Raw genomic sequence first — 26,243 nt, forward strand, 5'->3', positions numbered from 1 at the left:
GAGAAGAATAACATCAAATTGGTTCTTTTAAACCGGACCATTCATTACTGATAAGCCCGATAATTAGTATGGAATCTGGTCTACGAGACTAGTAACAAAGCACATTACTTGGTCCATGCATTTTCACAGCATTTAGAATCCATACAAAAAAAATTTAGGCCCATCACTTGCTACAACATGCCACACATCTACATACCGACTTCTACCCTCACGTGAGCACAAAACAAAAAGTGAGAAAAAGTAAAAGATAATATTATATAGAAATCTGATCACACTGGAGAAAAAGACATTACGAAGGCGTGATGCATGCCAATAGCTTAGCACAGACTTCACGTACGTCTTGAGAAGGATCTGACGAAGATGCTTTGGACAGAACTGATCTTGCTTCGAGCAATCCCTCTGATATGCTTTCCAGTATCACGTCTTCACTCGCCATGAGTGATGCCATCAGTTTTGCACCAGCCAGCTTCTCCTACACAACATCAGTATAATGTGAAACGAATACGACATTTCATAACACCGTCTCTGCAATCCATATGAAGATGATACTCGAGAGCTTTTCTGTCTACTTCCATTACGTTTGTTCACATGTTAGAAATTAAGTTTTGGTTTTCTTTTGATACCTTTTCGGATCCTTGCTCGAGAAATCTCACGGCAAGTTTCAGTAGATCAGATGAAAAAGGGAGGAGTGTGGACTTTAGATGGTACATGGCCGAGAACAGGACCTGGATACAAGCTGCACGGACCTCAGTCGCAGATATGAACTGCACCAGATTCAGGAGTTTTGTTGAAAACTAAACAATATACAAACAGATTAAACCAAACCTGAAAAGATTTTTAAGTAGCCAAAAGTACCTTGAGGGAATCAACAATAGGCGGAAGAGCTTTTCGAGCAAATGTTTTCTTGGCAGACTCAGGGATTTTTTGGCAAGCACTGATAAGAACATTTGCCATGCATAGACGAAATGGAATAGGAAGGGGCTTTTCACCATTTGTGTGTTCAGTATTCGGCTTCAGGATAGACGAGCAGTCACTTTTCTCTTCAATTAGACAATGGATCGTGTAATCTAGGACAGAGTCACTTGACGCATTAACACCTACAGATCAGGATAGAATTTATATGCAAGTCAGGAAAAAATTATTATCAACACCACAGACATACAACAGCAAAACTAACCAGATGCGTCCTTCTCTGCTGTACGTAATTTCTCTCCTTTGGGTGTGTTTGAAGATTCTGGATATTGCAGTTCAGCACATATCATCAGTGCCAGACAATCTATGCACCCGTGATGTACTTTAGAAACTGCACGGATAAATAGTAGCCATGATGAAGTGAGAAACTGAAGAAAAGTAACCAAAGTTGAGTAGCAAGTGTCTTACTCTCATCCTCATCAGAAGGCCACAACAAAATCTTTTCCAAGACTTTCCTGATCTTAGGTGTCACACTGTGTGAGAAAGACTCCCAGACCCGAGCCTGCAAGCGATGAAAACTTTGTAAGGTACGGAAATAATTCAACCAGTAATACATCAAACCAGCAACAAGAGAGATCACTGCAGAGGCACAGATAGAAAAACGAAAGACGAAAATATTACCACAAGGGATGTGCATATAGAAAATAGGCAAGCTTTAATCTTGAGGCAGTCTTGCAACTCTGTGGCTTTTTCAAGTTGCAACAAAACAGTTGGATAAAGCACCTGTTGAATAAATGTGCCAGCATATTAAAACTTTTGAAAAAGAAGAGTAAGCTAAACTGTTGTTTAAAGAAACCTGAAGTCGAGCATTTAGACTTTTTTAGATATCTAACGCAGCAAGCCTTTCTTCTCACTAACAGGACCTATAATGAAGACTGGAAATTTTGTGTACGCTTTGCCGTCACATCAAAGTGAACTTGAGAAGAAAGTTATTAATGAGCATCTACTCTTGTTTCTTTGGTTATAGATATTTTACTTTAGTTTTACATGACCTATGCTGACTGATGCGCAGTAAAACAAAGGCTAAGGACATATTGAAATATTTACAGAAGATTGACCAACAATACAAGGTCCAGGAAAGAAACCAATTAACACCTGGGGATGGATACGTCCACATAGCTCGGCCGCGAGTTTCCGAACTTCTTCGAACTCGAACTTAGAAAATGCTCTGAATTATAAGTGTTAGTTAGCTATATATATCAAATAAGTAATAAAGTAGATGGCATTTGATGATCATTGTGGAGTAAAATAACCTTTCCAAAAGGAAGGCAGCGATGCATTTACAATCCTCAAACTTGATGTCTCGATACTCTGGTTCCATATGAAAAGAAATAGATATAAAGAATTAACTCTAAGATTGTCTCTCTGGACCATGCGGCTAATTAAAATTTTATCCAAAGAAGCTTAAAGCGTTTTTTTCTCTAATTGATGATAAGGGTCAAACGACCTTATGATAAACATCCACACTTCTCTTATTAGAAAAAGAGAATCATAGCATAAGCATACATACCATTCACAGAGTCTCCGCCGAGGAGTTTACCATAAATTGTAGAGGATTCAATATCATCAAACACTCTTTGGGGAAGCAGCCTTAATATAAGCAATGGGCAAAGGTGGTCAAAGAGCGAATTATCCAATTTAGTTTTGTCAATGAAAATTTTAGTATCGGATGTGGATATGAAGCTCTCATCCATCCTACCATAAAAAGGACATTATTGGTGATCAATATCTAACATTCTTTGAAAAAATTTAAAGTTTTTCTTACTTGGAAATCAGATTAATAGAGCTTTACTTACTTGTTTTGCTCCTTCATATGTGATAGTACATGCAGAAGAACCATGTCCGATGCATCTGCCAAATGTTCACTGATGCAACTAAGAAACCTAACCATGATGGCATTGGATGGCTCCAAAAACATCTTGTCGAGCAAAGGTCCAATCAGTGAACTCCAGTTGTGAACCTGTAAGAATTTTATTTCAGTCAACAAGCAAATATTCTAGTTACCTAATTATAGCTGGACAAGTGTCGATCATTCCAGTAATTCCCATGTGAAGAGTTGCACAGCACAAACACAAGTAAATAATTAGATACTTAAAAGGTATCAGGACTGGAAGGGAATAAAGGAAATATGTGAACTTTTCTGAGTATTTTTTTTGTTTAGTTATGATTTTTTCACTCTATCTATCTATTCAACAAACTTTTCTAAGTTGCATTCATCAAAACGTATTCGTGGACCATAAATAATGAAGGTTCAGAGTTAAAAGCTACAAACAGTTCGTAAGTGATTCGTGCCTGTAGAAGCACTTAGGAAACTAAATGGGATTTCGTTTCAAAGATAACAAATAATTAGCAAGCATGACGTATTGTTGTACTTACACTTCTAGCCCACTCTGGGATCAGCTTTAGCACTCGATCACTGTCAAAAGTTGAACCTGCAACAGTACAAGAAGATGATAAGCATGTACTCGCCAGAGAAAAACTTAATAGCGTCCAATTAGTAATTCAGCATCAAACTAGCACATATTTTTTTTTTCTCGTTCACGTTTCAGATTCCAGTAAACTTATTCGTTTCAACTGTTTAAATATAACAATACTTTTGGATTGTGCCCCTGTAGATGTCAAATGTTTAACATTGGACGGAAAACAACAAAATAAAGTATTATGACAAGTTATGTATTAATGAGATAAGAAACCGAGTACCTTCTGTGGGATGTCCATTACTTTCTGAAGTATCCAACGCCTGAGTATTACTAGAAAGAGAAAAGTGGAAATCAGATGCAGAAAGGCCTATTGAATTGTAGCGTGATACAATGCGAAAACAGAATAGAAAACCAAATCCGGTAGGCAGGTCAATATCATGTATGAAGCATTTGTGAATTTACATTTTACAAACTTAACCTAAGAATAATGTGTGTTTCTCACTTGGGGTAAATGGGAATAAACAAACAACTATGTAGACACGAGGGAAAAGGAGAAAAAGAGACAAAGTACGATACCTAAGACAGGTTAACGACATGCATATAACATCAGAATCCTCCTTATGATGTTTAAGGACCCCAAGCAAGGTTTTAGTAGCAGGTGATTGTACTTTTCCATTGGTTGAACAAATGAGTTCTACTAATTCTGGTAGCACGAAAGATGGCTCTGGAAGAAGAAAAAAAAAAATCATGCAATTGATGGCTTGATTCTATGGGGAAGCTGAAAAGAAATGTTATCATATGAAATATAGCTGTTATCGAGATATGGAAAAAAAGGTCTTGGACCCCGTAAATTTGGATTTTTACAAGTTTCCTCATCTGAATAATTATTATTAACATAAATCTTTCTCTTAACAAAACATAGATTTATGTTCAGCAAACTATATGAAATTCATTTCATAAAATGAAGACAGACTATATCTAGAGGTTATAGGAGGCATAAGATTGCCAATACCAAATATTGATAACGGCCACAAATAAAAGCCGTCCAAAAGAACTGTCTACAAAGGCGAAAGAAGACTAACCAATTGACTTCAGCAACTCTGAAGTTTGTTTACGGATATAAGCTTCCTCGTCTCCAAGGCACTTTAACAAGCACCCCACAATCTCTTTCCTGAAATAAGAGCAGAAAATGAGTTCTGACTTCGGAGGGTATGAGAATGCAAATAATGTCAAGGAACTAAAGAAGATACAGAAACGATAGAAAGAGAGAAAACTGAGACGAAAAACATAAATGATTGTATACCAGGGCATATGAGAAGGAAATGAATCTCTTGACATAAGGATTACTTCTGATATCACATCCATAGAGTTCAGCCTCTGCACAGTAGTTCCAGAAACAAGGCGTTGTAGAACTTCACTGAGACAGTTATTATCTGCATTTCTGGTGAATGTTTCTTTAAGTCAGAAGACAAACTAGGAACCGTGACTGGTAATTAGAAAGCTATATTTAAGGTTTAGGATTAACGGGAAAGGAAGAATAGACATACTTGAAACAATAGTCTGCCAGGAGGACACTAACAGCTTTGGCTGCGCCATCCCTCTCATCAAGAAGGTGAAGCAGCGATGGTATCACAACGTCCATGCACATTGTATCAGAGAAGCTGTCTCCGGACTGAGATTGTAGTTTAGAGATAACTGCTTTAAATATAGCAACAACGCCTTCTGATATCTCTTCATTGTTGCTGCGAAGCTTCGAAGGCAAAAGAAGAATGTAAGTACTGAAATAATCACATTTGTTTTTATTTCTGTATAAGTTCTAGCATTACTATCAGAGTAGCCTATATAACTGCATAAAAGTTCCTGTAAAGTGTGTCATCACTCGCTATTCAATAAAAATTGGGAAAGATACCTGATGTAAAAGACAAGGCACAAGCTTCATTCCATATTCTGATAGTATGCTCTCAAATTTCTTTCCCTCAAAGCGGCCCAACAAAAGGCATAAACAATTTAGGAAAAACTTCTGTGTCTCTATACCACCAGTCTTGGAGTCAGCACATCCCTGAGGATAACTTTCTGAATAATACTGCATCGTTTTTATCATTATTAGCTATCTAATTACCCAATCAATTTGGTAAACACTAATAAGAGAAAAATTTCAATACGAAAGCTAGTAAAGCAGCCTTTTACCAATATAGCATACAACTTCTCTCTGTGTAGCTTATATAGGTTTCCCGCATGAATAAAGACTTAAGAGCAAATAATCCCACTCATATACCATGCAAACACATTCCATTTAAATTCAAGCAGACTCTACGATATGTAACTTCCACATTTCTATCTTCTTAACAAAGAATAAAAATTGTAGATTGCAATGAAATTAAATCTGTTTACCCTTAGACAAAGACGGATCAAAGTACTTGAACATATGCAGCAGTAATCCCCCATAGGTAGTACAATGCTACTGTATAAAATGATTTATCCCTATCACTAATTTTTGAAACCAAAAAAGATTGTCGATAATGTCTGACCTTAATACCAGACAAATATTGCTCGAGCAGTTCTTTACTAATCTTTGAGAACTTTTTATCTTCCATGTGAAGCAAGACACTGTAATGCTTCCAACAGGAAGAAAGCAGTAGAGCTCCACCCGAAGATACCTCCGTGCCTGGAATCCAGGAATATAACAAAAACAAAAAAAAAACAATTATAAGCAAGAATCAGAAACAGAAACGGAAAAGATGAAGGACAGGTAACATTAGTCATAGACCTGCCTCCTTTTGAGAGCCACCATGATGCTCTTTTAACTCCTCTAACCATTTCAGCACATTATTTAACCCCTTAGCATGCAGTAGTCGAGTTTTTCTGTTCCACTAGAAATAAATTTTTGTCAATATTACTCAACTCAAATAATGGATAACTTCATCACTTTAAAATGTAAACCACAGATCACACATATTTTAATGGATCAGTGAACATACAGCAAAGAGACACTGTACAAGACGCGTCAGCTCCTCTAGGTGGTTCCACAGTATACAATTTGTCTCACTGTTTGAGTCCTCAGGTTGGGAAACCTGCTTTTTTTTCTTCTCGCTACTATTAGGCATCAAAGCAGCCGGTTGATGAGTCCCCGTAATGATTGATGGCTTCGGTCTATTTACCAGAGTATCACCCCTCTTTGCTAAGGCTCCCGTAACTGACAGCAAGCAATCAGCAGCAGAAAGAGAAAGACGAGACGGCACCTCATATCCATCCTGCAAAATGCTAAACACAATAACAGCTCAGAACTAGGTGGAAACGACTATGTATACACGTGAAGAAACTTGCTCCGTATGAACAAAGTAATTTGAGTAATTTACTAAAACTTAAAATAGATAGCCAAAATCAAAAGAGATCAACAGAACGTGAGATGATAGTAATATCCACTGACAATTAAAAAAAACTATACCTTCCGTTGCGTACAATCGTTAACAAGTGAGGCACACAAGATGAGACAATCTCCACAAACATAGAATGTTTCTCCCTAATTCCTGTCAACAGATAAAATTATACAAGTACATAACGATAAACCAAGTGAGCTCAGAATAAGGTGAGCTTTTCCTTTTCCCCAGAGAGAGATAACCGGTAATGAAAACAAGAATGATTACAAAGCTCACCATTCCAAAAGCCTTGATCACCAGTATCTTCTACAAGTCTTCGGATAAGTAAACACCATCCAAGCGCTAAGAACCTGTCCTCGTTCCTCGAAATGATTTCCGAAAGATTCCTTGAAACGGCTTGAAAGAGAAGCTCATCTTTAAACAGCCAATTTAGAAGTATCATAGCTGGGTTACTGTGCTTAGCATCCTTGAACCTTAATGTCTAAACGAAAATCAACCCGTAAGAACAGACAAAATAAAAGTCTGGACTTTCCAACAATCAAGCAGGGTTTAAGAATATACATGTTCTATGATGGGTACAAGAATTTCATCCATCGCTTCTTCTCTCTCAGCAGCGTCTCTAACGCACTTGTGCAAAAACCAGAGTGCCTCATCGACGGAGCCTAACGCAGCCACCGAAAATCCGTCAGATAAGAAGCAAACATGTACAAACATGTATACACACACACAAAAAAAAAAACTTGCAAAGACTTACCTGATGAACCCTTTTGAGAATCATCAAGAGAGCGACGAGAAAGAGAATCCAGTAACTTTTTAGGACGAGCCGAGAGAAGCGTACTCATGAACCTCCCCACCGTGACAGAAACCATAGACTCTGGTTCTGATCTTCGTATCAGTTCCTCTTCCAATCGCTCCATCTCACTCCTACCCAGCTGAACAATCGGCAATTACTCGGAGACGACTGCAAATAATAAAACTGTAAACGGCGTCGTTTAGGTAACCTAAGACGGAGTCAAGAACATTTAACGGCGTGGATAGTAGTCATTGGTTCATTTACATAAACCATAAAAAGGAAAACTTTGAGAGACTCTCTCTCGCTTCGGTATATTCGCCGCCGCCTCCTCCTCCTCCTCCGGTGAGTTCTGAAATGGCTACCGTAACAACCAATGCGCCGCCTAAACCCTTCTCCTTCTCCGTTTCCAATCCTCTGAAATCTCAAATCCCCAATTCTCAATCTCTCTCCTTTCCACCTCGCAAGATCCATCAGCGTCGTTTATCGGTAAACGCCTCCGTCTCTGCACCGCCGTCAATCGAAACCAAAAATGCACCTTCACCGGATTACAGAGTCGAGATTCTCTCCGAATCCTTACCCTTTATCCAGAAATTCCGAGGGAAAACCATAGTTGTCAAATACGGAGGCGCAGCCATGACTTCGCCGGAACTCAAATCCTCTGTAGTCAGCGATCTCGTTCTGCTCGCTTGCGTCGGTCTTCGTCCGATCCTCGTTCACGGTGGAGGTCCCGATATCAATCGTTACCTGAAACAACTCAACATCCCAGCTGAGTTCCGCGACGGGCTTCGCGTTACCGACGCCACAACGATGGAGATCGTCTCCATGGTTTTAGTCGGAAAAGTCAATAAGAATCTCGTTTCTCTTATTAACGCCGCCGGTGCTACCGCCGTGGGACTATCGGGACACGACGGTCGTCTTCTCACTGCACGACCTGTCCCCAATTCAGCTCAGTTAGGTTTCGTCGGTGAGGTTGCGAGAGTAGATCCAAACGTGTTGCGTCCGCTTGTTGATTACGGTTATATTCCGGTGATTGCCTCTGTCGCCGCCGATGAAGCTGGTCAAGCTTACAACATTAATGCAGATACAGTGGCTGGAGAGCTTGCGGCGGCGCTTGGAGCTGAGAAGTTGATTTTGTTGACTGATGTGGCTGGAATCTTGGAGAACAAAGAGGATCCGAGTAGCTTGGTGAAGGAGATTGATATAAAAGGTGTGAAAAAGATGATTGAAGAAGGGAAAGTTGCTGGTGGGATGATTCCAAAGGTCAAGTGTTGTATAAGGTCTCTTGCTCAAGGAGTGAAGACGGCGAGTATTATTGATGGAAGGAGACAACATTCTCTGCTTCATGAGATTATGTCTGATGAAGGAGCTGGAACTATGATTACTGGATAATTTTGCTTTAAAATGGGTGATCGATCATCAATATCAAGTTCAGTTTTTTTTTTCTTTGTATTTGAGAATGCCCCACTGTTTGGCCATTAAGATGTCAAAATCATTTCTTTCTAGTCTTAAAAAGTTTTTGGGTTTGCATCTGCAACTTTGATGTCTCCGGTTTCAGTGATGGTCCTTGGTCTTTGAAAGTTTACATTTTTAGAGAGAATGAGCTGTTGTAAGAATAGTTGTCTGAGTAAATCTTTGGCTATGTTTCTTAGTATACATTTTCGACCTTTTGTCTTTTGGAAGGAACATCATTGACATATCAGTTTAGCTAACAATGGTGATTGATCTTTCTTGCCATGTCATTGTCTCATGTCCGCTCCAAGTTAATTGGTATAATCACATTCTTGCTCAGATGACTACATCCAAGAACATTTTTCAGATCCTTCATGCTTTGGCCAAATCCTGATTTTACGTAGCTAGGCTAGCTTCATCATGAATTGTGATCTGATCATGATGCAGACGCCGGTTTTGTTTACCAAGCTTCCTGGCTTACTATATTTAAGATGTGCAAAGAACACAACTTTACACCTTGTGCTGCTTAAAATTGCCCACTTATAGAAAAAATGTTGTAAAATCTCACAGATATCTCACAAGTCACGTAACATAGCTTCCCTATCTGTTTCGACCTCCACACAACAACTACTGCTTGCTTTCGTATTCAGCTCAGCGAAAGGATTCCAGCTTAGTTGGGCCTGAAATTCCTTATTAGGCTTTCTTTGTACCCAATATTTTCTTCTCCTCTGTGGTCTGGCCCAATCAGGGAATTGCTGAATCCAAAGCGTTATACAGAGGCCTCTGTCACTCTGTTGCCGTGGTATGATTGGGGTTGGCCCCAGAAAGATACGTGAACTGCGTGTGAGAGCCACGCGCGTCTATTTGGTATTAAAGATTACAGTGTCACTTGACAAGTGTGTGGTGGAGCAGGATATGAGAGTGAGAGGGAGAGATGGACCATCGTCGTCTTCTTCAAGTAAAGTAACACTCTGGTAGGCTACAACGAACCTTCCTTCAATTACACTGTCACCGACTTTTGGACCCACGAATCTATGCAAGTTGCAATCTTTCGAGTTAATTCCAAAGTCCCACAAGTTGCTCTCTTTTTTTTAATAACTTTGTCTTCTTCTTCTCTTATTGAGATGCTTTGCTTTTACTTCATTGGCTCATTTTCAACTGTAAACTGGCACTAACTGTCATCCTTTTGTCCAAGAAAATCTCGAGACATGTACGAATACTAAACACTGTTTTGTGGGATCAATCTCATTTATATCCCCAAGTTCGAAATTAATTTTCTTTGTCTGCCCTATTCCGCTATTCGAGTTGTGGGGAATCTCAAGAAAAAACATTGCATCGATTTCAACCTTTTTGATACTTTTTACGTCCTAATAATACCAAAAGAATAGATTCTTTCATGATTCATATTAAACAAAATCTTTTTACCAGTAAAAGGAACAAAAAAATCTTATTCCATCACCTCTCAAAAGAGATCATGTCTTTTTTTGAAACATCATAATCATAGTAACCATAATCATCATCATCATCAGTGCCTATCTAGTGAACGCATAACACTACCTTTCAACCGCGAAAAAGCCTTAACTCTTTTCAGTCAAAAAAAAACAACGAGCAATGTTCATCGTCATCATCATCTAAAATGTCTCCCTCTTTAGCTTTCAGCGGATGAAGGATAATGACACTTTTGTTAACTGGACTTCACCGAGTCCAGAACGATCCCTCTTGTTCTTCCCGGTGCTCCCCCGTTAATTGAAGATAAATCCAACACGATCCTGCTCACCAAAAGACGGTTCATTAGAAAACTGTATAGATAGATCATCATCTGGATAGGAAGGAAAAACAAGAACATTAATCAGTTTTACATGTCGTTCTTGGTCGCTTCTCCCGTTTCTTGAATCAAGATTTTATCTTCCATCTTTGTTACTGCGTGCTCCTTTGGAAGATTGATCCCTTCTACTGCTTGATCAAACAATCACACACAAACAAAAACCATTAAACTTACCCTCCTACGTAATTCGCATACATTGTGTCTACTCTTCGGTTTGGATTTTATTACCTTCGACGCCATTCACAGGAGCGTCGTCATTTATCCCCAGGAGATTCTGAAACAGAGTGATGAAGTTGTTTATCATCGAAGTGCTTTCAGAGGATTTTTTTCAAAACAAAAGGCGGGTTAAGTCACCTTAAGGTTCTTGTAGCATTCCTCGAGGTTGTCATTATACAGAATATGACCAAAAATGCCTGAGGATTTCCCTGCTTTGATTTCTGCTTCAGCGTTTCTAAGCCGCTTTTGGATCTGCTCCTCTGTTTCGGTTCCTCTGTTTTTTTTTCAGCATTTGAAATTTGAGGATAATCTCCTTGAACTTTACAATGAAAGATCTGGAAGAAATAACAACTCATTTGGTAAAAAGTCTGATTTTTACCGGGCACGAAGCCGATCTTCAAGTTCCTTCATTGATGGAGGACAAACGAATATAAATATCGCATCAAGAGAGCTCGCCTTCACAGACCTCGCTCCTTGAACATCAATGTCAAGAATGCATCTCTATACACACCACAAATACAAATTGATCACTCTAAAGATCAAAAGATATGAAAGAGAGATGACACAAAAGATTATCTTTTTATTACCTTTCCTGAATCTGTTACAACCTCAACGGATTCAATGCTGGTTCCGTATAGATTACCATGAACAGAAGCAAACTCAAGAAACTTCCCGTCTTTGATTTCTTTCTCCATAACAGTTTTATCAGTGAAATGGTAATGAACACCGTTCTTCTCCATACACCTCGGAGATCGAGTTGTGTGGCTCACAGAGAACCCAAACATTGAAGGAAACTCTTTCATAAGCATCGATATAAGCGTTCCTTTTCCAACTCCAGAAGGACCGCTTATAACAATAGGCTTCTCTGCATTTCCTCTCACTCCTTTACTCCAAGCAACAACCTCTTTTCCTAACAATTTCCTTTGTTCCCGGACAAAAGGACTATCCACCTATATCAATGTTCAAACATATTAGAATAAAAAAAACCCCAAAATTCAATGCTAGCAACATTGATATCTCGAAATACTAACCTCGAGGAACCATATAGAGTCATCAGAAGCTGAACCTTTTTTTATAACCAAAATCCGGCCTTGTTTAAGAACAATGGCAGAGTAACCCTTGCAGGGTTTAGGGCCCGTTCCAAGAACAGTAGGACTCGACCTGAAACACACCAAAAAATTGACTTCAAATCCTTAAGATTCCAAACTAATGGAAGAAACTAATTGATCAAAATATCATCAATGAACACACACCACTTGTTAGTGATATTGTCATAAATCTGAACTCCAAGGAACAATGGGTTCCCTTCATGACTTCCACCAATCACATACTGCAAAGATAAACCTCAAGATCAAACCAAGGGCGAAGAAACAACAACAGTTTCACATTATAAAACATCAAAAATTGAGAGGCTTACGGATCGATCCCCAATTTGGACTGATGTATCTCTGTTTTTAGGTTCGGATTTTACACCAAACCCATTGGTGTGTCCATTCTCCAGATGATCCACAAAGAAAGCTGGTGCTTCTCCCTATTAACAATAAATCAAAATCATCCCAAAAAAATGTGAGAAATCTATGAACAAAGATGAGCAACGAAGTGAATCGCGCCAAAAGAGGCTCACCATAGAGGTTTTCTATGCTTCCAAGAAGACACAACTCAGCCTGAGCAATGGCACAATCACAAAATAAGAGATCAAAACAAACAAACGACAAAATAACATTTCTCTAAATCTCAAATTAAAAAGGTTAGACCTTTTTCGTGTTTTCTGCATAAACAGTCAAAAACCCAAATGCAGATTCATCAAAATAAAACATAAAACTTTGAAAACGTAAACACAGATCTCAGCATAGAACAATGAAAACTAACAAAACAAAACCACCTTTAAAACAAAAGAAATCAAAACCCATTCTCTTACCTCGAATATGAACACCGGAAAACGCTGAGAAAAGACGAACGCTTTTGGATCGAATTGGCTAAAGCAGACGAGAGGATGTGTATTTATATCGGCAAATTATTAAAAAGGGGCAGACGAGAGAATTGAGAAACAAGTTTTAGCTGCTTTTTACAACAACAAGATTCAGTTTTTTGGCAATCGATATTTCTCTGGAATTTTCTCGTTCGGCTACGCGAAGAATATATATATGTTATATGTATCTGTGCATCGTCGACGAGTCCCAAGACAACTTGGAGACAAGCGGCCGTGACGGTGTGAGGAAAGTTACCTCTAGGAAATCTCGGAGGCCCTTCTTTAATATACAAAATTAAATATAAATTATGGAGATAATAATATTTAATTAAAGTTTTAATTATGATAAAAAGAAGTTTGGTGAAGACCTTAAAAAATTAAAAATTTTAGTTGGATGGGGGATGAAAACAAAATTGTCTACGGGTTGAAACATAATTGAAAAAAATAAAGTAAATTTGTTTTGTTAAGCTAAAATTAAATTATCAGTACTCAATGAAGCCAGTTAGATTACACATCACTGAAGCAATAATTATTATTTTGACGTTTTTGTGGAATAATTTAAAAATAGTAGTGTTAATATTGAACCAATGACACAGCATAATCCAAAAAATTTCTTCGAATTATTATATAAAGAAAATTCACATCTGAAGTTCAAAAGAAAAAAAGAAATTTCACATTTTATATTCAATTTATAAGATATTCATAAATTTATATTTAGGTTTAAGAAAATAAAAAAATAACTTTAACAAAATCTATTATACAATTATTACTCTAACTAATAGGTAAAGATATGGAATATTATCACACAAATTTTTTATAGGGGACAGAAAACCGATATCTCTATCGAAAATTCAGTATTTTCTTAAACACATCCGTTATAAATAGGGAAAGGGTATTTAATACTAGTACTGTATCCTAAAATCTGTGTCAACTATGTATATATATACTGTACTATACGTATTGATTGTGAATAAATTCAGTCTTAAGTGGTGCTAACTTCACGGAAAGACAACAACTTTTTCTTTTTTAAAAGTTCTTTTTATAATTTTGACGCACTACAATAATTATGGTCTAAACATAATTAATTTTGATTTGTCTCTATAAGTCACGTGTACTAGCTAGCCATCATTGTACCGTATATGCTGCTAATTTAAATGTTTTTATTACAGCTTAAATTTAATTTGGTACTAGGTGAATACCGGCACGTATGTGCGGGTTTTATTTCAATTATTTCCAATTTATAATTTTTTTATTTTTCTAAAAAAAACATAATCATCAATTACTATATTATTTTAAATCAATCAATTTTAAATATAATATCATTAAAAATTAAAGTCTTACATCAAAAAACCATTAATATTTTTAATTAATTATAACGTAAATTCTTGTTTAATATTTACATAAATGTTATTTGAAAATTAATTAATAAAAAATCTTTTCTTATTATTAACAAATCAAAAGTTTTATACAAAAAATCATTAATATTTTAATTAATTATAACATAAATTCTTGTTTAATATTGACATAAATGTTAATTAAGAATCAATTAATAAAAAAAAACTTTTCGTTTTCTTTGAATGGTTAAAAATTTAATATGAAAATTTAGTGATTAATTTTCTTTAAAAATTGTAACTTTAAATTAAAAATTATAATTTTAAATTAAAAATTAACACATGTCATCTCTATATTAATTTTAAAATGCTGAGGTGTCACTCATATGGAGAGAGTTGGTCATCTTTATATATAAGAATGGTTAAAAATTTAATATGAAAATTTATTGATTAATTTTTAAAAAAATTATAACTTTAAATTAAAAATTAACACATGTCATTTCTATATTAACTTTAAAATGCTGAGGTGTCACTCATATGGAGAGAGTTGGTCATTTTTTGTATATAAGACTAAGTGAAGACCCGCGTGTACACGCAGGTTTGTATATTATTTAAATTTTTTAAGTTGTGTTTAATATAATAAGATAAATTTCATATATATTTAGTGTTTAGGAGTTAATTTTTGATTGGTAGGAAATATACTTTAACAAATTCAACCTAATTCGAGATAGAGGATTAGTTATTCGATAAGTGACAAAATGTTTTTACTATTTAGAGTAATGTGATTTGTTATAACTTTTTCTTCTCTTTTCTGAGTGATTCTGTTTATTCAATCTTTTGATAAACTTTCCATAATAGTTTTTTTACTCTCTTTTACTTGATTTTTTTTAATGTAAAACACTTTTCGTTTACTCTAATTATAATTATAAGAACTTAAATTCTTTAATTATTTTTTTCTTAATAAAATCAAAACCTATACAAAAAAACTTCTTGTACATCCTAGAGGAGAGAGCAATATCCTTCGCTCTCTCATTCTTTTTGTTAGCCATCTCCTTGGTGTATTATCTGTAAGTTTTGACTCTCTCTTTGCCATTTACTTCTTCTATTTTTCTCTTTACACAAATTTTAAAAATGCAGCAAAAAAAAAAATTATGAGAATGGAGATAACGAAGTACCTTATTAATAGCTAGTATATGCTGCAGTTTTCTCTTTTAATTTTTCTAGAATCAAATTTTCCGTAGACCACACAATCTTCACCACATATGTATAAACACAAGCAACTCTTTGTATCCTTCTGATTCTGTGCATTGAACTACACAGAAACTACCGTTGGTGTGGTGATATCATCGCAAATTCTACTCTGTTATTCATGGAAAAAAAGATGGAATAACCTTCAATTTAGTACGCATTGCCGTCTACTTTGGGGCAGTCTTTACAAACGATAAAAGAGTGAAACTTTACCAACTTGAGTGTCAAGTAACAGATAATATTAGCATTGTCTCCTCTAAACAACAAATGGAACTCTCCATCCTTGATTTTTTTGCCTAAAGAGCCACCAATACTCTTGTGGGAATCAGAAACATGTCAACTTTAAGCATCTCCGCCTGGTTTTGAATCACAATCTTCACACTTTCAATAAGCGCAGCACCGGTCTTATTGATGCAGTTGAGTTCAGATTCAAAAACCATCAGCCCAAGTTTTCTCAAAATGACGTCTTATGATTCTATAGTTCCATTACAATATGCTATCAGGTAAGAAGACTTGCATGATTTTAAAATATTTTCTAGGCTTTGGTCGCACATTTCTATTTTCTTGACATCTTTTCACTTGTTGGGATGATTTCTGTAGAAGTAGAAAATTTAGGTACTGAAAATTAGCATATAATAAGCTCAAATCAATGACTTTAGACGAAGAAACATTTGAATTAAAAAAAAATATTAAAATTTTAAACCCTACAATTATAAAATTGTTCTGGAAAGACTATACAATACATGAAAATATAGTAAGATATCTGTAAATTTTAATTGTATTAAAGTTTGTTCCCAAAATGGTTACTTACATAGTTACATTCGTAATTGTAGTTGTAACATTTTCAACTTTAAAAATACAAAATGTTTATCAATCATTTCAACTGGTTATGTTTAAACATAATCATATAATTAGAAGAAAAGAATTTTAATAGAGCTTTAAATAGTTTATTTTTGATTCTCTATTTTAGTTCGTAAATAATTATTTAGTTAGGAAATAACTCAGATCTCTATTTTGTTAAGAGATTACAATTATAAAGATAGTAAATAATTCACAGCAAATTAATCATTTCAGTTTTACCAAGTTATTTCATTAGATGAAGTTTACTATCTTTATAAAAATTATCACCGTGATAACTAAATTTAAAAACTATCACCGTGATAACCATCTTATTTCATCTTTCTAACTTTTAGGAATGAGATTAATGAGATAATAGTGAGTGCTAATGACAAAAAATGGATATTTCTTTCTTTTTTTATTTTTGGGATTAAAAACAAAATTAATATTGGTGTTAAAATTTTTTTCATAATAAATTGAAAGCTGATGTGTCATAAGGAGAAGAGCTGATATGTCAAACTTGTGAGACACAATTCACTCTTTATATAATAGATTTTTTTCTATTTTTTTACGTTTCTCTTTAACTTTTTTTTTGACGTTTCTCTTTTACTTTAATCATGTAAAGAAAACTAAAATAATAATAAAAAACTAACATAATCGATTTGTGGAAAATTCTCATTGAGAGTCTGAGACTGCACCATTATAGAGTTTACGTCAACTGTATGTAATGTAATACGCCAGAATGGATTTGGACTTTTTTTCCTACAAATTTGACTTTTTTTTCCTATACAAAGAGATTTTATTCTTCGCCAGAATATATATAAAAACATGAAAAATATAAAGAAAAATTTGAGTAGAGAGTAAAACTTAATCGTAAGTAAACCAAATTTGCATTAGATCACCGAAGTTTTAGAGATGAGACTAGCGACAGATAATATGATTAATTAGTTGTGCTAGGCTGCTAGCTGTATCCTTGAGCACAGACTATTTGGTATAAAACTATAAATATGGCTTATTTTCTTAGGATTTTCATACTTAATTGATGAAATCTTATGAAGGGGCTTTAAAAGTGTTTTTATTTGAGAAAATGAGCCATTTAAGGTTTTTATCTGAAAGAAATTAGCTATTTAAAAGTGTTTTTACCATTTTGATGCAAATGTGGGGAAAAAATATCGTTTGCTGGAAAGTATTCTAGTAGGTGTATATATTACAAACTAACAAAGAAATCAGTCAATAGTCACACCACTTATCCCAATTTTCTTATAGCGAGTTGGTATTTTTAATGCAGATATTTTCGTCGATATATCCACTATTCAGAATTTCGGGTTGAAAAAAAAAATTGATCCATGAATCATGCAGTTCTAAGAGTTAGGTTTTTCACAGTTTAGACGATACGGTCACTTAGTTTAGTTATCGCATCGTCATAAAGGACGAAGATGGTTGATACAATCATTTTCTCTATTCAAAACTTTTATAGGTAAATCATGAATCTGATTTAAAGCAGCTTTTTTGGAAGATAAGCCAAAAACGGTAGGATTTAAAAGAGTTTTAGACGAATTAAAAAAAAAGGATTATAGCGAGTTAACGTAGAGAAGAGGTTGATATTTACTTTTTTTACATTAATGTGAAATTGGACCAATAAAGTTAGACAAAGGTCATATGGGATTGGTTAGAAACATGAGATTTTGTCCCCCAAAATTCAATCTTCCATTCAAACTTCATTTTGACCAATTAAACAGTCAATGCTCCAATTTTGAATGTTGGAAAGTGGATAAGGACATCAAAACAAAATTTGTCCTCATCCTTCTTTTTGTATTTTAACATTCTCTTTTTCGTTATTCCGATACTTTGTTCAAAGACGAGTCCACTATGACCATTTGGGTATAGAATTTTATTCATGATCGATCATTAAACACTTTTGGAATCAATATATAAGCCAAGACGTGTGAAACCCGTCGGCTATATCATATGTGGCGTGTCAAACAAGTTTGGTCAGACAGACTCAAGCTCCAACGGCTGCGATATTTTTTACTTTTTTGTTAAAAGAATTTTATAGGATAAAATACGATATCTCTAATACAAATTACCGAACTTATATTTAAACTGAGATTTCAATTACGTAGTAACGTAGACAAAAATAGTTGGTAATGTTTTAAAATTTACTAAACAGCAAAATGAGAATTACACCAAGAACTTGCAGCAGCTATAACTTAGCTTTTTTCTATAAACAAATATACACAGAAATCTAAAGAATATGTGGTATTGAAGCAGGATGCTTAATTGCAAAACTAGGTTTGACCAAAATCTTTTTTGAATAGAGTAGCTGATGAAGTCCACGAAAAAAAGAAGAAGAAGATGAAGTCTATTTAAAATTGTACATGTACTAGTGCGTCGTAGCCAAAGTCCGTACCTAACCGGAGCTCGAATTATCGGGAAATAGTGGAATAAACACACAATAGGCACAAACCAAACTGCCAAATCTGGATAAAATTAACATGTAGTCGAAGTCTTGCGTCACCTAAAATCAAAGGAAGTAATTAGGCCTATATCAATCTCCAAGAACATGGAGAATGTTGGTAATCATTTGAAAGAAAAACACAAGAAAAAAAGAAAAAGATGTTTATAAATAGTGCCAAAAAACCCAACTGATTTAAGATGATATAATTCGGTTGAATAAAGAGTAAGGTAAATATCTACAATTAATTTACGGAATGCTTAGATTTGTTGAAAATAATTAAAAAATCCAGTGAATTGGGCAGTATTTACTTTTGAATAGTTAGACTTTTTTAAAATCTTTTTATATAAGTTTTTGAAAAATGTAGTGTATTTTTTTATTTTTCAAAGTTTAAATATATGTGCCGACTCTTTTGCAAAAGTGGTTTGAGCATCATTTTTTTTTTTTTTTTGTAAGCAAGTCAAACAGAATCGATACAGATGGTTCCACCAAAATATACACTGTTAGTATTAGATGAATGTACAAGACAACGTCGTGGAGTAGGACTTGGTCTCTTTATGGATGCTACGTTAACGTGTTTCCAACGTTGGGTTCAAGCATTTGATTTTATTTTATTGTTACGTTGACAAGTTTCTAACCTTCCTAATTTTTATTGGTATCCGTCAATTTCATTCTATGGTATGTCAACCCATATAATATATGATATGATATGGGTCAGTTGTTTGGGCTCTGCTGAAAATGCGTTACTAAGTAAGTAGCTTACCTCGGCCCAATTGTTTTAGTAATCCCTTACGCCTTATATATATATAACAAACATTTTAGTAGCTTTTGCATTTTATAGCAATCTAAAAACCCGACTTCTACAAATTGCAACCCTTGTCCCAAAAACTATAATCGATGCGTGGTTCGACGAATCATTCCATACCGTACGGAATCAATCGGCGACATACTTTACCTTAGTCCCTTTTTGGATACTCGAGTTTTTATCAACTTGTTGCAGAAACATATATATTTTTTTTTTTTAAGGTAACCAACTTTTAATTAAAAAAAACCCTTACAACTATGACCGAAATCATACAGTTTTTAAAAAGTAGGTTAAAAGAAGAGAAAAAGTGAGGGGTACATAAAATGAACCAGATACAATCGAATCTTCCGCTTCGATTGACTTTCGTGCTTAGATTAACAAGAAAATTAGCTGCGACTGCCTCGGTTTCCACGTCCTCGGTTTCCACGTCCACGACCTGTGGATTGCCAATTCATCTCTTTAGCCTTTGCTGATGGCTTCACTGGTCTTTCTCGAAGAATTCTCTTCCCCGAAGGAGTCATGAGATCCATCGAGTCCATTTCTTTGTCTGAATCCGACAAGTCTTTTTCTTCTTCCGGAGAAATCAGAGAAGCAAACTTATTAGAACCCAAATCAGGCACTACTATTCTCATACTTTCCTTCTCGACAGTAGGTTTTGCTTGAGCATTAGTGGTAACAGTGGAGTACAAAGAACGAGCAGCCTCCAAAAAAGAAGACTCAATGACATTATTGTTGGTAGCTGAAGGAGAGGTTTGATATGCTGTGAGGACAGTCGCATTCACAATTGTCGAAGCTGTAGATACCAGAATGATATCTTCTATGATGGAAGCTTTAACTAAATCAACGGTGAAGTTGTTAGTAGCAGGTATCTCAATACTAATGGCAGGAGCTGAGTTAGAGTGGTTTTGAGCAGAGATCGGGACAGAATTGGAAGCTCCAGCCACGTCCATGTCAACCATCAACACAGTTTCTTTAGTTGTATTATCAACAACCCTTGGGCCGTTTTCCTCTTGTAAGCAACACTTAACTTTGTGTCCCAATTGGCCACACCTGCTGCATTTAGAAGGCAACCATGCATATTCCACATCAACCATTGAAATAACCCCATTTAAATCATCAGCAGCTATTCGGGATGGAAAAGCTTTACTCAACTCAACTTCAACCAAGATTTTTGCTTCACCCATGAGAATGGGATCCAACCGAGGCTTGTGAGTTGCCATGGGAGCACCTAAACCCGAAGCAATATGACTTATTCCCGGGGTAGAATATAAAATATTGGGTATGTTCTTTAAGGTTACCCAAACCGGAATGGTTTTAATCTCAGGAATAGCAAGGGAAGCCTCTGGGGTCCAAGAAGCTACAAACATTAGGCAATCATCAACATGCCATAGTGCTCGCTGGAGAACCCAAATCCTAGTGGATTCATCTGGTATATGGAATAAGTAATTTGATTCACCAAGCTTCCTAATGGTTATTCTGCAATTTCTTCCCCATAACTTGTTGAAGACAGAAAATATTAATCCACCTGACGGAGGAGAGCATCTATAGAATTGACCAAGAACATACTCTATCTGGTTCTCTAATCCTTGTAACAAGACATGTTGAGGAATTGTTACCTTAAGAGTCCCATCTTCTAGATATTCTGGCTCAGTTGCCCTGTAGAGATTCCTTGTTGTTGGATTCATTTTTGCTGTCCAGGGAAACCGAATAGGATCTTCTACAGCCGCTGGTTTTGGTTTTGGATTAGAAAAAACCTGTTGTTCACGAGCCTGCTGCTTTCTACTAGGCTTTGAGACAGAAAGAGTATGCCACATTTCTCTGGAAATTGGAGGAGCTTGATGAGATGACGATGCAATTGAGAAGTTTAGCTTTTTAGCCCATGCACCTTTTAAAGCAGGAGATTGAATGGGACAATGGTTGAGGAGTTCTTCACCAGCAACTTCCTTACCCAGAGTAGCAGGAGCTTGCTCCGTCAGAATCGTTGATTGGTTCCCTTCGTTCAACAATTTTTCGGCACAACAGACGACCGCCAAGCCTGTCGATTGAAGAGGATTAACCAAAGACGCAACTGGGCTCGCAAGGGAAAGATGAGACGGTGGAGGAAGCAATCGTTGGACAGCAGGACGAGTAGCGATTGAGGGTGGAGAGCTGGATATAGTGGTCGCAGTCCAACGATTCAGGTAGGGCCAGCGGGGGTCCAGAGAGTCAGAGGGTTTTTCGCCGGAGCTATCTCCAATTGCAGCGGCATGACCAGAAAACTCATCTGAATTTTTAAGTAAACTTGACGAATCTGGGTTCTGTAAATCCATAATGGGAAGGAGATGATGGAGGAAGTATTATGAAGTAGTTCACAGGCGAAGAACGAGATTAAAAGAGCGCAACAATCCGTAACGGCAGATTCGTTGAGAAAATCGAATGAAAAATTTAGGTTGTCTCTTTGAAGATCGCTTTTTAGGGGCGTGTGGTATGGCGCGTGGTATTTGATACGTGGCTGTTTTGTTTGTTAGGGGGCTCTGCGGAAACATATTTTATTGACATGACTTTCTTCTTTGCTACGATTAATTCTGCATTGTATCAATCATTTTTTCTCGAAACATTGTATTAATCTACTATATTTATAAAAAAACTTTGTATCAATCTAAGTTTAAATATCTTTCTTGCTTTCACCTAGAAGCTATTTGAGTAGCATTACTCTTAACTCTTTATAAAATAGTATATTAATTTTGTTGGTCAATGGTTGAGAATATCACAAGAAAACAATATGATTGTAAGAAGATTTTGTCAAAAACATATACAGTAATTAGTAATTTAGTAGTGAGTAATGAGAATAAGACATGTATAATTTGAATTAAAATCTAATACGTGGCATGTGCCTAGTGGGATCTCCACGCACATTCATGAAGCTGATGTGGGTAGCTTATTTTGGCGGGAACGCGTTACCACTCTTTTGACGCCACGTAGATAACTTTTGTTACAAGAAGATACGTATTAGTCCGTGGCTTGGTCCACAGGCATTATCATTTTTCGTGGTGGGTCCTCTCTTGCCGACACTCCTTTCACTACGACTATTTATTATTTCTTTTTCTTTTTCAAAAGACACAAAGAAAGATTTTTTGTTTTTTTATTGTATTGTGAAAGTTTCATAATATTTAAGATCTCTGACGTTGAATAGGAAAAAAAAAAAACATTACACCGAATTGAGGTTACAAGTGTTACCATTGGGTTTTATTAAGCTAGTATTTAATTTCCACCTTATAAATTAATCACTCTCTTGCTAAAATATCTTTAAGAGAACACGTCTTCATGAATAGAAAAATGTAAGTCGCTTATTTACAAGACGAACGTAGCTTTCATGGAAATACACTTGTAATGATTTTACCTCGCATGTATAACAAACTTTTAATTAATTCGTCACCCAAATAATTAAGTCATAATCATTGATTATTTATCCCTACCTTGTTTCTTCTCTTCCCATCGTTTAATTATAATCAGAGAGCTCAGCTTTCTAATTACACAGTCGAGTAATACCACTACTAGCTACAACTCTGATGTTGACTTTGTATGGTCAAGAGAGGTCAACGGAGATCACCACCACGAATACGGATGTTTCCGATCGCCGGGACGCGACGCCGCCGGCGGAGCCAGTCGTGAGAGATATTCACGCGATGACGACGACGGAGCTTCCACGGCTACAACAACAAAGGGGAGGAGGACACTTGTCTCCGTCGAGGTCGATGAATTTTAGCGACGGAGCTTCTTCTTCCGGCGAGAATTTCACCACCGTAAGCAGAGAGTTCAACGCTCTAGTCATCGCCGGCTCTTCCATGGACAACAACAACAACAACGGAAATAACCATCGTGACGTCATAAACGAGCTGGCTAGGATCGGTGAAAACGACGACGTTGGTGGTGGTGGTGGTGATCAACATCATAATCAGGTGCCTGAGGAAGATACGAATCCGTGGGCGATCGTACCGGATGGTTACGATAACCGGACGGCCGGTTCGGAGAATAATATTGTGTCGACGACGTCGTCAGGTGGTCAGAATCGGATGGTGACGACTGCGTCGGTGCAGAGGGTGAAGAGGGAGGAGGTGGATGCGAAGATAACGGCGTGGCAAACGGCGAAAGTGGCAAAGATTAATAATAGGTTTAAGAGACAAGACGCCGTTATTAACGGTTGGTTGAATGAGCAAGTCCATAAAGCTAACTCTTGGATGAAGAAAATCGAGGTTAGTTATTTATATCCCATTATGTATAATGAGCTGACATAGACGATATATATATGGACCTATATATTGTTTCAGACTCGGAAAAAATCTTTTCTTAAATTGAAATAAAACATTTTGTTCGTTTTTTTGTTGTCGTTAGAAAACATGCATTTTTGCAAGATTAAACACAAAGATAAATAAAATCTTATTCTTTCTATTTGCTGTTTAAGTTAATTTGCTATTAAAATTTGTTTTTGCTGGTGGAATCGATCGCTTGAAGTATAAAAACACTCTTACAGCATATATATATAAACATAAAAACAAAAGGAAACGCAAGCACATCAAGACAAGTATAATAGGCCGAAAGTAAATTGGTCGCGCTGTACTATAGAGTTAGTTTATTTTTAAAAATAAGGTACTATATATAAGGCATTATTAGCTTTATATTTAGCTTCTAATGCATGATGATGTTAGAGTTTAGTGGAGTTGGAACGTTAGTAATACTACATAGAAATAAAACGTCTTAAATCTTCTTAATCAATTAGCTCTTCATCAATTACAATGGTATATATATATATGTAATGTGATTTAATGTTGATGATGACGATCGGATCCAGAGGAAATTAGAAGAAAGGAGAGCAAAGGCGATGGAGAAAACACAAAACAAAGTGGCAAAAGCTCAGAGGAAGGCGGAGGAGAGGAGAGCGACGGCGGAAGCGAAAAGAGGGACGGAGGTTGCTAGGGTTCTTGAAGTCTCTAATCTCATGAGAGCCGTTGGACGACCTCCGGCCAAACGCTCCTTCTTCTCTATCTCCTAGCTATAAAGCCTAGCTACTTTTCATTACATCATATTTTCTCCAAATTTTTCATGTGGGTTATATATGCTACAAACGGACATCTTCTTTTGGAAATCAATGTATATAGAATGTAATAGCTATAAAGGTACTGTAAATTGTATGTTTTCTTCCATACCACAAAAAAAAGTAAGAAATTGTTGTGAACAAAAAGAGACTGAAAGTTGTGTGTATTGACAAGCCATGGAGACAGAAATATATACAAGTACAAGTTTTGAAAAGGAAGCTACGCTCTTAAATGCCTAATTACAAGAGATATCAATTAACGATATGTACAGTTATAGAGAAGTAATTGAGGAGATAGTATTTCCTAATATATGAGATTAGATTCTCATAATACCCTCCCTCAAGTTGGAGCATGTGGATTGAGGATGCCCAACTTGCCAATGATTCCTTCAAATTCTCTTCTTCCAAGTGCCTTTATGAACACATCGGCTAATTGAGATGACGAATGTACAAAACAGGGTCGTATGATATTTGCTTTAGTTGCATCACGAACCTTATGGCAATCAATTTCTACGTGTTTAGTGCGTTCGTGAAACACCGGATTCGCTGCGATGTGTAATGCGGCTTCGCTGTCACAGTAGAGGTCAATAGGAGCATCATGATTAACGCCCAAGTCTTGTAACAATCCTTTCAACCATTGTAGTTCACGCAGTGTTAGCGACATGCTTCTATATTCTGCTTCCGCGGTAGACATAGACACTACGTCTTGTTTCTTCGTTTTCCATGAAAGTGGTGAGTTACCAAGAGAGACAAACCAGCCTGTTAATGATCTTCTAGTCAGAGGGCAACCTGCCCAATCTGAATCGCACCATCCCTTAAGTGTAAGATCATCATCTGAGCTCAAAAGGATGCCTTGCCCAGGTGAGCCTTTCAAATAACGGACGACGCGTAAAGCTGCTTCCCAATGCGCTTGTGTCGGTTTCTGCATGAACTGCGACAATATATGGACTGAGTAAGTCAGGTCTGGTCGTGTTGCAAGAAGATATATCAGCCATCCCACGAAGCGGCGATACCGTTCAGGATCTGAAAGTAGTGGACTATCGGTGAGAGCAAGCCGATGTTGTTGTTCCATAGGAAATGCTGCAGGTTTACAGCCCAAGAGACCAGTTTCTTCTATAATATCCAATGTGTACTTTCTTTGATTTAAGAAAATTCCATCTTTCCTTCGTGCCACTTCAATGCCTAAAAAGTATTTAAGTGCTCCAAGATCCTTCATATGGAAGCAAGTACTTAAATACTCTTTAAATTTTCCAATTGCATCCAAGCAATTCCCCGTGATTACTAAGTCATCCACGTAAACAAGAACGTATATCCGAACTGTTCCCTTATGTAATGTAAACAAAGAGTAATCACGATATGATTGAGTGAAACCATACTTGATTAAAGCCGTTTGCAGCTTCTCAAACCAGCATCGCAGTGCTTGGCGGAGACCGTATAATGATTTGTGGAGTCGACATACAAGGTTGTCATTGGCT

General features: G+C 36.3%; 5 protein-coding genes across 9 annotated transcripts; 2 read left to right on the forward strand and 3 right to left on the reverse strand.

Annotated features, from left to right (window-relative positions):
- Positions 1–88: 88 nt before the first annotated feature.
- On the reverse strand, positions 89–7,786 carry LOC18019860. 5 transcript variants are annotated; one of them, XM_024157032.1, is made up of 24 exons: positions 7,524–7,786; positions 7,331–7,431; positions 7,046–7,250; positions 6,838–6,919; positions 6,371–6,653; positions 6,160–6,262; positions 5,921–6,057; positions 5,302–5,451; positions 4,940–5,142; positions 4,696–4,833; positions 4,475–4,563; positions 3,969–4,116; positions 3,673–3,722; positions 3,349–3,404; positions 2,769–2,932; positions 2,483–2,667; positions 2,226–2,283; positions 2,068–2,140; positions 1,594–1,695; positions 1,381–1,474; positions 1,178–1,303; positions 856–1,097; positions 624–764; positions 89–472 (listed from the first exon to the last, which is right to left on the reverse strand). In XM_024157032.1, the coding sequence occupies exons 1-24, from the start codon at positions 7,684–7,686 to the stop codon at positions 290–292; spliced, it is 3,276 nt and encodes a 1,091-aa protein (XP_024012800.1). In that variant the 5' UTR covers positions 7,687–7,786; the 3' UTR covers positions 89–289. The 5 variants fall into 5 exon arrangements, with proteins under 5 accessions (XP_024012800.1, XP_024012799.1, XP_024012803.1 ...); XM_024157031.1 differs by having other exon boundaries at positions 5,302–5,475; XM_024157035.1 differs by having other exon boundaries at positions 5,302–5,475; positions 6,371–6,643; positions 7,524–7,571.
- Positions 7,787–7,830: 44 nt separating this feature from the next.
- LOC18019861 (acetylglutamate kinase, chloroplastic) lies at positions 7,831–9,309 on the forward strand. Its single transcript, XM_024157036.1, has one exon. It carries the CDS (start codon positions 7,917–7,919, stop codon positions 8,949–8,951), a length of 1,035 nt encoding a protein of 344 aa, XP_024012804.1. The 5' UTR covers positions 7,831–7,916; the 3' UTR covers positions 8,952–9,309.
- A 1,102-nt stretch (positions 9,310–10,411) lies between these two features.
- On the reverse strand, positions 10,412–13,282 carry LOC18019862 (guanylate kinase 2). Its single transcript, XM_006402802.2, has 11 exons — positions 12,971–13,282; positions 12,677–12,716; positions 12,470–12,583; positions 12,306–12,382; positions 12,084–12,213; positions 11,640–12,002; positions 11,432–11,553; positions 11,191–11,326; positions 11,065–11,110; positions 10,871–10,964; positions 10,412–10,780 (listed from the first exon to the last, which is right to left on the reverse strand). Exons 2-11 carry the CDS (start codon positions 12,677–12,679, stop codon positions 10,696–10,698), a joined length of 1,170 nt encoding a protein of 389 aa, XP_006402865.1. The 5' UTR covers positions 12,680–12,716; positions 12,971–13,282; the 3' UTR covers positions 10,412–10,695.
- A 6,801-nt stretch (positions 13,283–20,083) lies between these two features.
- Positions 20,084–22,006, reverse strand: LOC18019863. The gene is made up of 2 exons (XM_024157164.1): positions 21,314–22,006; positions 20,084–21,094 (listed from the first exon to the last, which is right to left on the reverse strand). The coding sequence occupies exons 1-2, from the start codon at positions 22,004–22,006 to the stop codon at positions 20,084–20,086; spliced, it is 1,704 nt and encodes a 567-aa protein (XP_024012932.1).
- A 1,059-nt stretch (positions 22,007–23,065) lies between these two features.
- On the forward strand, positions 23,066–24,908 carry LOC18019864 (remorin 4.1). Its single transcript, XM_006402804.2, has 2 exons — positions 23,066–23,929; positions 24,526–24,908. The coding sequence occupies exons 1-2, from the start codon at positions 23,246–23,248 to the stop codon at positions 24,724–24,726; spliced, it is 885 nt and encodes a 294-aa protein (XP_006402867.1). The 5' UTR covers positions 23,066–23,245; the 3' UTR covers positions 24,727–24,908.
- The last annotated feature ends 1,335 nt before the right edge of the window (positions 24,909–26,243 follow it).

Source organism: Eutrema salsugineum, unplaced genomic scaffold (genome assembly GCF_000478725.1).
Source record: "Eutrema salsugineum unplaced genomic scaffold, Eutsalg1_0 scaffold_19, whole genome shotgun sequence".
Taxonomy (NCBI): domain Eukaryota; kingdom Viridiplantae; phylum Streptophyta; class Magnoliopsida; order Brassicales; family Brassicaceae; genus Eutrema; species Eutrema salsugineum.

Bases quoted from the DNA above. Each gene is read 5' to 3' on its own strand.
- LOC18019860 (XM_024157031.1), bottom strand. From the start codon at position 7,686: ATGGAGCGATTGGAAGAGGAACTGATACGAAGATCAGAACCAGAGTCT. The intron at 7,432-7,523 runs GTAAGTCTTTGC...TGGCTGCGTTAG, and splicing joins TTCTCAAAAGGGTTCATCAG to GCTCCGTCGATGAGGCACTC. The intron at 4,117-4,474 runs GTTAGTCTTCTT...TTCTTCTTCCAG, and splicing joins AGAGTTGCTGAAGTCAATTG to AGCCATCTTTCGTGCTACCA.
- LOC18019863 (XM_024157164.1), bottom strand. From the start codon at position 22,006: ATGGATTTACAGAACCCAGATTCGTCAAGTTTACTTAAAAATTCAGAT. The intron at 21,095-21,313 runs GTAACAATTCCT...TGGGTTCTCCAG, and splicing joins TAGAAGATGGGACTCTTAAG to CGAGCACTATGGCATGTTGA.
- LOC18019862 (XM_006402802.2), bottom strand. The intron at 12,003-12,083 runs GTTAGTATTTCG...ACATTGATATAG, and splicing joins ACTCTATATGGTTCCTCGAG to GTGGATAGTCCTTTTGTCCG. The intron at 11,111-11,190 runs GTGACTTAACCC...ACTCTGTTTCAG, and splicing joins AATGCTACAAGAACCTTAAG to AATCTCCTGGGGATAAATGA.
- LOC18019864 (XM_006402804.2), top strand. From the start codon at position 23,246: ATGTTGACTTTGTATGGTCAAGAGAGGTCAACGGAGATCACCACCACG. The intron at 23,930-24,525 runs GTTAGTTATTTA...GATCGGATCCAG, and splicing joins CTTGGATGAAGAAAATCGAG to AGGAAATTAGAAGAAAGGAG.
- LOC18019861 (XM_024157036.1), top strand. From the start codon at position 7,917: ATGGCTACCGTAACAACCAATGCGCCGCCTAAACCCTTCTCCTTCTCC.